This window comes from Centroberyx gerrardi, chromosome 21 (genome assembly GCF_048128805.1).
Source record: "Centroberyx gerrardi isolate f3 chromosome 21, fCenGer3.hap1.cur.20231027, whole genome shotgun sequence".
Lineage (NCBI taxonomy): Eukaryota > Metazoa > Chordata > Actinopteri > Beryciformes > Berycidae > Centroberyx > Centroberyx gerrardi.
In genome coordinates, this window is record NC_136017.1 from 18,500,067 (window position 1) to 18,513,331 (window position 13,265).

Genomic DNA, 13,265 nt, shown 5'->3' on the forward strand with positions numbered 1-13,265 from the left:
GAGATATGGCGAAATATAGACAAAGAGATATCTCTCTATATGGCTCTGGGACGCACCAGAGCCATTTCTCTCAATGGCTCTGGGACGCACCCCTTCATTCTTTGTATTTGATAGGCCAGAATGTGTGTCGTCATTTTTATGCGTCAAATGGTTAGCACGTCGCTGTAAGCTGTCAGTTGGGGCTAAAGCAGCGGTATGTGGAGGTCATGCGGTCTGGATGCTGCAATATGTCTGTCTTCTACCCAACCATTCTTCTTTGCGTGTACGGATTCTTTTCAAACCTCAGGCCGTCTGAACCTTTCCTGACCGCCTTCCTGATGGGACCAGACAAAAACCTGACGGAAACACAGGTTAGCTTGGCTAACGGCTATAGGACGCTAACAGGCAACGACTTGTATAGTCGGATAAACTTGTCAATCAGTATAAGTAATGCCAACATACATCGTTAATGTCGCAGAAGATAGGGTTGCCTTCTGCTGTCTTCAGCCTAGTTCTTACTAGCTAAATTAAGTTGGCTGACTAGCTTAGTTAAGTTCGCAGTTGTGATTAAACCATGCTAGATGTGTCACGAATTGCTTCCTTATACCATGACGGAGTTTGTTATAAACAGACTAGTCTGTTTCGGGGTTTTTTTCCATTTTAAACAGTTACCAACACTTTTGGACAGCTCACACAAATGATCTAGAATCAGGCTACGTTAGCTACCCAAAATAATCCATTATGGAATGTGGTCAGATGCTTAGAAACTCACCACTTGTTAATCTGAAAATAACTGCCTTCTTCATCAAGTTATAGCCAGCCTAGAGAAATAATTAAGTAGGCTACCTAAAGTGAATAGCTGTAATAATTAAGCTGTTATTCCCCTGAATGCCTGATATTAAAGTTTATTATTTATGTCTTAATCTCAGTGCTATGTCCTTTTTATCTTCAGGTTGTCAATGAAATCTACCCAATATGGACGTATTCCTACCTGGTGTTGCTTTTCCCCATCTTTCTGGCCACAGACTACCTCTGTTACAAGCCTGTACTGATTTTGCAGGCTGCTAGCTTTATAGTTACCTATTCCATGCTGGTGAAGGCCCAGGGAATGCTGGCCATGCAGCTTCTAGAGTTTTTTTATGGGCTGGCCACGGCCACTGAGGTGGCCTACTACTCCTACATCTACAGTGTAGTGGAGCCAGCCCAGTACCAGAGAGTGACAGGCCTCTGTCGGAGTGTCACCCTGTTTGGCTCGGCGGCTGGCTCTCTGGTCGGTCAGGTCCTACTTTCTGTGGTCCAAGTCCCTCTGCTCTACCTTGTGGTCATCACACTTTCATCGGCCATTGTGGCTTTTGTTGCCCCCTGGTTTCTGCCCATGCCCAATAGGAGCTTGTTTTTCCATAAGAGTCCTGAGGTGGAGGAGGAAACGTCGCACCACAACAGCAGATCCCCCACAGACAAGATGGAGGACTCGGAGAGTAAAATGCCTCTAAACATTGAAGATGGAATCACAGTGAGTGGCACATTGCTTTGTGTAGGTCAGACCGGGGTTTCCTGCTCCCTCCACACCACCCTGAAACTATGTTTCTCTCTCACTCTCACTACAATACATTGTCAGTAAACGGATTGACACACCATCAAGTGGCAATTTTAGCACTCTTGCAAAATCCTAACTGCTTGTAACCTTGCTCCATTACTTTTCAGGAAATTGTTCTTCCTTAGCTGCAGAGAAAATGCATTTACCTGTATTTTTTTACTTATGGGCCACAGTGGAAATACGCCATAGGTCTTTCTAGTGTTATCCTTTTATTGATGATCATCAATATCATGTGTGGAGAGGCCACATGAATTTATTTTAAACTGTCAGTTAATCAGCCAATGATGCCGCATGCTTTTAACATTTTTCATAGAACCTGCTAAGAAACCATCCTAACTAGTTCTGCAACATGTTAATCTGTACCACAATCTACCACACTGTTTTAACTTATTTTACTTGACAACACATCGTTTTGTCAACCCTCCCTCACCTTGTAGGTGTCCAGGGCTGATGAGACTGGAAGTGGTAGAAGCGGGTTAGTGGCGGTGTTGTGGATGCTGTGGGAGGACTTCCTCCAGTGTTACTCATGCCGCCCCCTGCTGGCCTGGTCAGTGTGGTGGGCACTGTCCACCTGTGGCTACTTCCAAGTGGTCAACTACGCTCAAGCCCTGTGGGAGAAAGTACGGCCCTCCCAGGACTTTGACATCTACAATGGCTATGTGGAGACACTCTCCACACTGCTAGGTGAGGGTGGAGGACTTGCAGCGCTCCACCAGGCCGCCAAGTGCAAGCAGACATGTCCTTTCATTGAAATGAATGGAGCTCAGAATTTCTCCCTAGTGGTGCCTCTCTGTGTAAACGGCCCCTTAGGTGTCTTAGAATGTGCATTTTTAGAGACATATTTTCAAGTTCTAAACATCTCGTACAATATTATGGTGTTTTCCACCAAGTTTTATAATCACTCAATTAGTACACACCGTGTGATAAGATTAAAAAAAAAAAAGCTTGATTTATTCACTCCCTTCCCCTCAAAAGTTAGGGCTTTTTTTTTTATAGATGTGCACATATTTTTTATTTTGTGTTGTCTTTGAGGGATGGAATTAATTGCTGTCTGTGAAATTGTTCATGATTGAGATGCCCATCCACCACTTTTACAATCAAGTGTTCCAAATGCATCTCCTCGCGTCTCTTGTCCCATTTAACAACATAAAACTTCACATCTGCTATGACTGAACATTTCAACATTGAATCAGCTATATTTTGACTATCTGGGATAGTTATGAATGCCAAAATCCTGGGGGACCTTCACCCATCTAACGCTTTGTTAGTAACAAAATGCATGCTGACAGGTGCTGTGTAGAAATTCTGTTGGGCCCTGATTAGTCTTGGTTAAACCGGCATTGCCTTTTGGAGGATTTTCAATTAGCAAAAAATGTTTAATCCATGGCCAGGATTTATCCATATTCCTGGAACCAGACTGTAGTATAATTCATGTATCTAACAATGAAAGTTACCACACCTAGTTACAGCTGAGTAACAGTAAGGCAACAGTAACAGTATTTGCTCGCTGTCCTACAGGAGCGTTGGCGGCGCTGGTGGTGGGCTACCTGCCGGTGCGTTGGGCGTTGTGGGGGGAGCTCGCTCTCTGTGTCTTTTCCATGCTGATGGCAGTGTGTGTTTACATCATGGACACGCTGAGGAACATTTGGCTGTGTTATGGCTCCTATGTCCTCTTCAGAGCCACCTACATGCTGCTCATCACTGTTGCTACGTGAGTATTAAGGGTGGACTTTGTGATTTTTGATTATTATTTTTTTTGGTTCTGCCACAAGGCCTGGGATTCCCAAACTCACTACACATTTATTTTGATTCTGTGAAGAACTGAAAAGTGAAAGTGCCATTTTTATTCGTTGTATTCAGGGTCCAAAATTAACTTTTTAGCTTACCTGCCAAGGTGGCTGGTAGATGAAAAATTTACCAGCCAGACAGATTTTTCACCAGCCAAAAATAATAAATTGATTTTTACTATTGCAATTTGCTATTATTACTATTAGGCATGTCATCTTGGTCTCATATGCGATTCTCAATCAATATTATAGTAGTGTGCAGTAATAATAGTCGTAACATTAACTGTATGCAGAAATATTAATTCAACTGTTTCAACACTAAAGTGTAACACATTTGAATTAATAAATTCAGTGGTATTCGCCTTTAAGTGCAAGAAGGATTATTTATTAAGGAGTTTGAGAATATAACAATTATAGAGGAATTAACAGTAAAGTAAAAATAAGTAAAGGCCCATTCACATCTAGAACAATAACTATAAAGATAAGTATAACTATAAAAATATTTAAATCGTTATAAGTAAATAGAATGTCTGTGTTCACACTACAACTGTAACTAATAAAAACATCCAAAACGACAACTGTAACTATATTCTTGGTTCCATCTCAGAGCGATTTTTCTGGCGGTAGAGAAAACGATAAAACATTTTCAACCAATCAAACTAAAGTTCTACAAAGAAGGGGTGGGAGAATTCAGTAGTTCACTGCAGTGATGGAGCTGCTGCTGAGGAACTGATTACAGAAGTCCAGAGGAACCCGGCACTGTTTATTTATGTTATAATTCTGTTTACATTGTGTGCTCCGTTTTCTAAAGAGCCTACTACTGAGGATGTATGATTTGCCATATATTGTTGTACAATTTATACTCAAATAAAAAAATTTAAATAAATTTTTAAAAAAGGAACCCGGCGCTGTTTGACAAAGACCATCGCCTCTAAAAATGTTGAAAAGAAACGTGACATACCGGTCGGGATCGGAACAGCTCTTGGGATTAGCGGTAAGGCTGTTTACTGACCTGGAAGCTAGTTAAATCGCTACCTTTTGCTAGCATGATGCAAAGAAAATAGCATAATCTCTTGGCCAAACTGGCTGCAAATGCGCTATTATCCTATGTTTTCAATATGACTGGGAGGTAACAACAGAGCCCTCCAGTATCCTGTTGAAACCCGTTTAGCCAAGGTGACGTTACAGGTGTTTCTCTCAACATGGGCTACAGGAGACTTTACTCTTTGATCCACAGTAGATGTGGTATGCAGAGTCTCCTACTGGTGAAGAAATGAATAGCTTCACTTGGTGACCATTAGTACCATTAGCTCTCATATAAACAAAGCACAATAATGTTATGAAGGCGCCATAAAAGAGCATTATTATCTGCCATCTCCTCTCTCTTTTGCGGCAATGCATGAACCCAAATCCTTCGGCTATGTCGTTATTTACTTTAGCAAGCGAATAAAATAAAAGCACGTCAGTAAAGTAATCGTGCTCCATTTTTTCTCGGAATATTCGGCGCCGATATCACTGTAGTGTGAACGGCCTGAAGTTCGCCTGTTTTCCTTCTCTTTCCTGGGGGCTCCACTCCCGCAATAAATCTCCACATGGCTGGGTTTGTAGGGCCTCATGTACTGTAACAAAAAAATTGCGCGGTTTGATGACTGACACAATTACGTACTACGCACAACACACGCAGCACGGCAGATCTAGCAGATTGAAGTGACAGCAAACCAGCAGCTTTCTCCAGCGCGTGTAGGAAATTCATTTTTTTCTACCGCCCAGAGTGGCGGGTGGTCTCCATAATTTACTCGCCAAAGACTAAATTTACCCGCATTTGGCGACTGGCGAGTGTTAATTTTGGACCCTGGTTGTATTGTATGTATATTGTTCACATTCATATAGTTCCACACATTAACACTGGGAGCTGCCCAGTACATCCACAGTCTTGTACTGGGGAGCTGCCCAGTACAACCAGTCTCCTGGTGGCCACTGAGCAGCTGCACTGTTGCTTTTTATTAAAAAATAAAAGGAATGAACAGAAAAAGTCACAGTTAAGTTGAGGTAGAATCCACTTTGTGAAGGCTGAAGTCAGCAGTTTGCTCACCACAGTATTCATTTAGAACTGGGTTTTGTTTTTTTTCATATGGTATAGCAGTGTTAGCTCTATAATTGATTTATTTTTGTCACAGTGGTTGGTCAAAGTAATTTTGGTTTTAGCGTGACCACTGCTAATCTGTTTCATCTATCAAACTCTTTATTGTTGTAGTGGTTATTATATATGTATTCTTTGTTTTAAGAGTATTTCTCTCACTCCCTAGTGTTTTTTTTGTCTGGGTGAAATTTTATCGCAGGCCAGCAGAGGTACATGTGGTTCAAGAAGCAGGGCTTCTATGGAGTCAGAATTGTCTTAAAAAGAAATAAGAAAAAAAGAAATTGTCTTAAAAAGAAATAAATAAAAAAAAGTCTATATCACGACGAAGTATGATCACAAATGTATTTTCCTGTCCACAAACAAATGCCACTCAATTTGAATAAATGTCAAACAATTCTACAAATAAATACTCCTGCCACCGGCCCTCCCTCCCCAGCGAAGAGGGTAATCGATGTGTCCCCTTGAAGAGACAGACGAGAGGCAGTCTCCAGTCTGTCTTTGCCCAGGTGTCGTCCAGCTGCTAAGCTATTCCTGTCTGCTCTCTGCCTCCTCTCTGCCTGAGAGAGAAACATTAGCGGTTGGCTAGCTGTCGCTGGGCTCCACTCCAGCTGGTCCAGCTGAGAGCGGAGCTAGCAAGCATTAGCAATTGACTAGCTTTCTCCCTAAAGGCCTGGATATGCTTCCTCAGAACTGCTTCTGAGAACCTCCCAAAACGAACCTCCAGAAGTCCTGAACCTTCATGGTTCTTCAGAACAATAGGGTTTGTAGGAGGAGCTGCAGGCTGTCTGTCAAACAAGGGGGAGGGGTGGTAAACAGGAACTAGTCATAGGTCAGACACCTCTTTACATCTGGCCAATCACTGCGAAGGGGGGCGGGGTGTTCGGACATTTCTGTTAGTGACTTTTCCGACCTGCATCGACCCCTCCGACCTCCAGAACACGTCTGAAACCCTTTAAGAACCGCGTATAAATCACACTTAAAGCCCTCTCCGCTGGCCACATGGGTAGAGTAATGAGAGCAGCCCGCTCTCTCGTTAGGCTCCAGGTCGTTCGCAATCAAGGGGCAAAGCTCCGATGCATCTACTGACCCGCCCAGCTGAGAGCAGAGCTCGCCCTACAAGTCACCGCTGGCCAGGCTTGTTTCTAAGTCCTCCCCAGACATGAACGGCCTCAACAGCCAACTTGGAAGTCCCAGATATCCAACGTTTTCACTAGCATGTGACCACACCGCACATTTGTGGATCAGAAGACCACACCTCTGTCATATTTGTCAGAAAAATCCACAAATAAATGCGACCGAATCCACATGTCTGGTGATTTGTGAATGCAGATTTGACAACCTGTAAATAAATGCAAAAAAAAACCTCACGTGTTTTGGAAAAATACACATTCAAACTTATATACTATATATGTGAAATTGTTGGACATTTATTCAAATTGAGTGCCATTTGTTTGTGGGCAGGAAAATGCATCTGTGATCATCCTTGTATATTTACGAGTCGTGATATACATTTGTGAAACTTGTTGTGTGTTGTGTTCTTTTTAAGACAATTCTGACTCCATAGGCTTCTAACCACTACACTATTACAAGCATAATAATTCTGACCACAGGCCGTAACCTTGCATGTGTTTTAGGGGGGAAATCAGGCTGGATTATATTATTTATTTTCACATTTCTTTTAGGATGGTGTCCATTTCCAAACTTTGGTAGGCCACCACTGTTGAATAAATCTAGGAGAAACACTGTGGTGTTGAGATAAGCTCTCATTACATTTCACTGTACTCTGCCCCCTGAACCCTCCAGATATCAGATAGCCGCTAGCCTGAGCATGCAACGCTATGCCTTGGTATTTGGAGTGAACACCTTCATGGCTTTACTGCTACAGTCTCTGCTCACTGTGGTGGTGGTGGACTCGAATGGCCTGGGCCTCGATGTCTTCCCACAGGTAAGGCAGTGCAACATTATAGTTTGATTACACTTTAGTGCCTAATTACGCTCATGTAGCTCTTAAAGGAATAGTTCACCCCTAAATGAAAATTCTGTCCTTATCTACTCACCCTCATGCCAGTTGAAACATGGGTGAAGTTTGTTAGTCCATATAACACACAGCCAGCACAACTCTGTAGCACCCTTTTCCTTTTTTTTTCTTTTTTTTCTTTTGTTTTTGCAGATAATACAGGAAGACGATACAGTAATGTACAAAACAACATCAGTACAGCGATGCATCATTCCTTATAAATGCATAATAACATATAGAGGGGGTACAACAGGACACATATAACAAGACAGAAAAGATAAGACAAACAAAACTAAATATACCGAGCTGGAGTGGTGATGGGCTGCACATTGCTTGGTTAATTGATGTCTGTTGTTGTGAGGGTATGTTAGTGTTTAGTATTGTGGACCAGTTGTGAAAAGAGGAATCAGCGCTGGAGGTCTTGTAGAAAGGGGGACCAGGTATCTTCAAAAGATTTGATGTTATTTTTAAGGGATGTTGTGAGTTTCTCCAGGTTTGAGTGGTCTGTAAGCAAGTTAAGCCAATGGTTTATGGATAGTTTTTTTCTGTCTTTCCAGTTTAATAATATGGTCTTCTTGGCAATGGTTAATGATTGATTAATTGATTGATTGATTAATATGAAGGGTTTGAGATGTTTGGGAGGTTGTAATGTGGAGGTGTCACCCAATAATGCAATGGTGCGGCATAGGGGGATGTCGAGGTAGCACCTTTTTCCAATACAACTGAAGTCCGTTCAGTTGTCATATCTAAATCCAATCACACAGTGAGTTGAAAAGACCTATATTTAGACCATTATTTAGCGCAAATCTTCACTACAGCTCTGCAAAAAACGGTCACATGTACATACACCTAGACTTTGCACGTTCATGTGAATCTCCCTGACTTCTGTGTTTACACTCCCAGGCATAGGTCTGTCACACAAACGGAGAGAGAGCTCTGCTCAAAGTGTCTTAGGTGGCTTTCACATCAGCATCGTTTGGTCCGGACTTTAGGACCTTTTTGCTAAGTGTGGATCATTTTGACTGGTGTGAACACAGCATGCGGACTTAAAACTATACAGTGTGAAAACGGCCTTATAATTCGGAAACTCTTTTTGCTGTAATTTGGCTAAAAACAACCCAAGCAACCCACCGTGAAAGAGCAAGTCATTGCGCACATATCGACATTTCCTCTCGGTGGGTTGGACTTCATCAAAGTTGCGTTCGCACCAAAATGATCCGCACCGCGGTCCAAATGGAAGTGGACTGAGACCGCTGATTTTTGGCAAACCTTTTGCAAGATTTTGGTCCGCACCCAAATCTGCATGGCGTGTTCACACCTGTCAAAATGATCCGAACTTAGCAAAAAGGTCGATGCTGGTGTGAAAGCCACCTTACTTATCAGACCGACAGGAACAACAGTTCTTTGCCCAACCTTATCTGTTTGAACCAGAATACACAAACGAGGAACTCAGACAGATGGATGAACCAGCGATAATAGCAGCTCAACCAAATCAAACCACAGGCCCTGTCCAGACAGCATTAGTGATACTAGAGTCTGGTAATGTAGTTTTTCCCTTAGCGATTCAGTGATTTTAATCTTGTTCCCTATCAACTGTATTTGTGATTATTACAGAGCATGCATCCCCGCAGGAGTAGCCTACTGTTACCAAGCAAAACACTTATACAGTTTTTCAGTAAACTCCCACGTGTGTGACGTAGCCTATGCATAGCAGTGTAAACATGGGAATGGAGGAGATTCACATGAACGCAGGAGGTCGGGTGCACGTATGACCGTTTTTTGAAAAACAATGGCTGTAGTGAACATTTGCGCTAAATAATGGTGTAAATATCGGTCTTTTCCACTCACTGTGCAATGGTTTGGCTCCAGAAGACTTGGATTTTGCTGCACAAGCTGTATGGAGTAATTTTATGGTTATTTTTTGCTCTTTTTGGAACTCTAAAGAACCAGACCCTACTGACTTTAGTTGTTTTGGAGAAGGCTGCTACGGAATTGTGCTGGCAACCTCCATGTGTGTTAGATGAACTAACAAACTTCACCCATGTTTCAACTGGCATGAGGCTGAGTAGATAATGATAATCATTTTTGGGTGAACTATTCCTTTAAGATAATTTCTATGCAAGCGTAATTACAATAGAAGGGTTAGACAGCAACAAACACTAAGTAAAAAAAAAATTAAAAAATGTTGGGACTTGTTTAGTCTTAGTAGTAGGGATGTTCTTGAATAATCGTTCTATAAATGTTTGTCGTTGTCATCACGTCGATCAAGCTTGTTGAATTAAATATACATCAGTATATGGTGTGGTATGAACTCGTCTCTAGCGGACCATACTGAGAGGAAAATACGACCTGGGGTTGTAGGTCTACATCAACACAAAAGAATAGACACGGGAAAATGAAGCGAACAAGCACAAGTTCTGTCTGGATGTTTACATGTGCAACATCAACCGGTATGGTCAGTGTCATGTTCTTCCTTGTAATAGGTTTGAAAATATCAGCAATATACAAAAAGAATCAACTTTTATACTGGTTTTTGTCTGTTTAAAATCATAGGGCTACACAGCCATGCAGGGGAAATCTTTTTTTTAATTTTTTTTATAGTAAAGCAGATGCCTTTGTTTTCTATCTTTTTCACTTAAAGGTCCCATATTGTGGAAAACAGCATTTCCCTTGCTTCTTTGATTATGAAGGAGTTGGATGTGCTATCTAAACATTGTGAAAGTTTCAAAACGCACAGTCGCCAGCTAAATCCACACAGTCCATATTAGAAAACGGAGCCTGAATATACACAGTCAGTAAAGGCATTTGTTTGGGTATTGATTTAATTTGAATTTAGATGGAGGCATCTATATGTGTCACATCGCTTGCAAATTTATAGTTTCCTAACAGATTTGGGTCCAGTGAATATTGATAATTTGTTCGTCAACTTGAGCGAGTCACATGTAAACCCCTTTTTGAGGCAAGCATCATATATTCTGCATTCTGCCCCCGTTGAGCCGTTTCAGCAAGAAATTAGTCCGTTTGGTGTGTCTGTCTGCATTTGTGCCTGTGTGTGGGTAAATGTATGGGTGAGTAGATGGCCGTGTGTGGGTGCTAGTGGGACATAAGGTGTAATTGCGAGTGTTGTCAAGGTTCAGGGTTGGGGAAAGGATAAATTCTTGTCCTATGACACAAAGTGCAAAATAATTCAATTCTGAAAAGGTGCAATAAGCTCTTTAATAAGCAGTGAATAATTGTCTTGCTTTCTTCCTTCCAGTTCCTCATTTATGGCAGCTACTTTGCTGTTATTTCTGTGGTCTTCCTCCTCGCTGGTCTTTACAAGTTGGCCTCCAGGAGGCGATCTGAGCCAGAGGTCCTGGCCGACAGCGGTGGAGAAACGGAGTCAGACTCTCCTCCAATCAGTGACACATGAGCTCTACCAGATGGTTCATATGTGACCACACTGTCTAATGATGCACAGTAGCCTCTTATCTGCAGCAGCGCTAACGCCCAGTGACCACAGACAGGGTAGTTTTATGCCTGCTGAGTGTCCAACACAAAGACTATAGGCTGCTTATGTCTTTGCCTTTGCTTAGTAAAGCACATAACAGACTGCACTGGTCTCAAACTCTCACCAGGAGACATCTTATAGATATGCCATTACATGGATTATTGTATTATGTAGTTTGCCTATATTTAGGCACATCTATGATTGTAATATTGCAGGTCACACATAAAGGCTTCATTTGAGATATATGTTGCACAATGTTAGAAATAGACAGAAATATCTAATGATTTCCCTGCCTACTTGAACTTGCTGCCTTAAACATTATTTTAAACGCCAAGTAAATCAACTGCTTGAAATGTTACACCATTCAACTCCATGTTACATTTGAAATTCTATGCCTGCTTACATTGGGACAAGCCAATTATTTTTGCTCTAACCCTAACTTCAAAAGCTGTTATCAAGTTCATTATTGTTGAGTGATCAGTTACAGAATTTAGAAGTGCCTAAAGTGGCCAAAAAAAAGAAAAAGAAAAACTTGAGCCACTTTTACAAATTCATAAACTTATAGGCTTACTCATTATTTAAGGGATATATAAAGTATAATGTAAAAGAGATGACCAAATTGACATAAATCAACCAAATTAATATCAAAGTACTATCAAAAATGCTTTTTTTTTTTTTTTTTAATTTGACCAAATGAATAGATCAAAAGCTAGAAATGAAAGGATAATTTCCAAGATATGATATTGAATCATCTGTTGCTGTGTAGAATATAGCAATACTACTGAAAACTGTTGAACGGTTCAAGTAATGCCTTTTTTTTTTCTACTGGGCAAATATTATAACACACTGATTTATTTTTTTTATTTTTTTTACTTATTACTTTTATTACTACTTAATTTTAGGGCATGAAAACTCCACTACCAAGAACTTTCTTGAACATTTTGACACAACTAGTGTGTGTTGGTAGCTATGCACTGTGCTAGCCCCATTTGTTTTATTGACATCATAAACAAAGAAAGTCCATGTGTCACTGTAAAATATATATTACAATACAAACCTGTCTTCAGTATTTTATTAGCAACTTTGGAACCGTCGTTACAAAAATTATCCATTAGTTTCTCCAATACAATGACAAGAAGTATGTATTCTGTTACCTCTGCCTTTCACATACAAAGAAACATAGTATTAGGAGATTCACAATTTGATGTTTGATTAGTTGGTGTAATAGAATGCAGGCATATCAGCATTAATGATAAGCTGGATGAAGTGCATCTGACTTCTCCACACTTTCACACTTGTTGCATATTGAGGACTAGGCTTTTTCTTTTCCAGATGTGTGTGGATGGGTCCGTTCTAAGGATTGACTTGACAAGCTTTTGATTCTTTGCACTGATTTTAGACTTAGGCTCAATCCCAATGTCCCCCCTACGGACTGAGCCCTGAGCCCTCACGGACTTAATTGACGTCACCTGTGTGCGCAGCTGTAGTGCCTGAGGGCTCGAAATGGTATAGGAGGAATGGGACAGCACTTTGTGGCATCACGTGTTGCCTTGACGATGTCAGACGTTACTATCCCCTGTCAATTAATCCATTTGTAATTTACTCTTTCTTTGTGCTTTTGTCTAAACAGCATTATTAAGCTAAAATGAAAAAAATGTTGATGAATAATGTTTAATAGGCCTACGTATATGTTTTGCAACATTGCACAGTTTATACTGTGCTAATGGATATAGAAAATACACTTCATTCTACTAGAAGTTAATCTGCACTACATCATTACAATATGAAAAATATGTCCAAAAAAAAAGAAGATAAAAAAGAAACAGTAGGAGGTACATTGAAAACAAAAGATCCGTTTAATAAAGCTTAAGAAAGAAAATAAAACATAATTAAGGAAAAACCACAAAAAACAATTAACAAGAACTTAGAGAGAAACAGAATGAAACGGTTGAAACTATTAACTGTATCTTGCATGTAGCAAGATACAGTTAATAGAGAAAACATTGCAACATTAAAACAGAATAAACAGATCATTTGAGAAAAAAGAAAATTAAGTTTTCCTAAATGTTTAAGAAGGATGTTAGATGCCGCTAATATAAGCAGCATGTAATATAGCCTTTTGCTTTCTTATGTGCTTATTTGTGCTCATTAAGCTTTATTAAAAGTACCTTTTGTTTTCAATGTACCTCCTATACTGTTTCTTTTTTGTTATCTTTTTTTTTGACATATTTTTCATATTGTAATGATGTAGTGCA

The 13,265-nt window shown here is 40.5% G+C and overlaps 1 protein-coding gene across 1 annotated transcript; it reads left to right on the plus strand.

Annotated features, from left to right (window-relative positions):
- Positions 1–203: 203 nt before the first annotated feature.
- slc19a2 (solute carrier family 19 member 2) lies at positions 204–11,250 on the plus strand. Its single transcript, XM_071913190.2, has 6 exons — positions 204–350; positions 932–1,492; positions 2,014–2,260; positions 3,095–3,287; positions 7,307–7,448; positions 10,777–11,250. The coding sequence occupies exons 1-6, from the start codon at positions 207–209 to the stop codon at positions 10,930–10,932; spliced, it is 1,443 nt and encodes a 480-aa protein (XP_071769291.1). The 5' UTR covers positions 204–206; the 3' UTR covers positions 10,933–11,250.
- The last annotated feature ends 2,015 nt before the right edge of the window (positions 11,251–13,265 follow it).

What these genes read in the sequence shown, in the direction of transcription:
- slc19a2 (XM_071913190.2), top strand. Translation starts at nt 207, where the DNA reads ATGCGGTCTGGATGCTGCAATATGTCTGTCTTCTACCCAACCATTCTT. An exon ending in AAAACCTGACGGAAACACAG is followed by an intron (nt 351 to 931) that starts GTTAGCTTGGCT and finishes TTTTATCTTCAG; the next exon opens with GTTGTCAATGAAATCTACCC. An exon ending in ACATTGAAGATGGAATCACA is followed by an intron (nt 1,493 to 2,013) that starts GTGAGTGGCACA and finishes CTCACCTTGTAG; the next exon opens with GTGTCCAGGGCTGATGAGAC.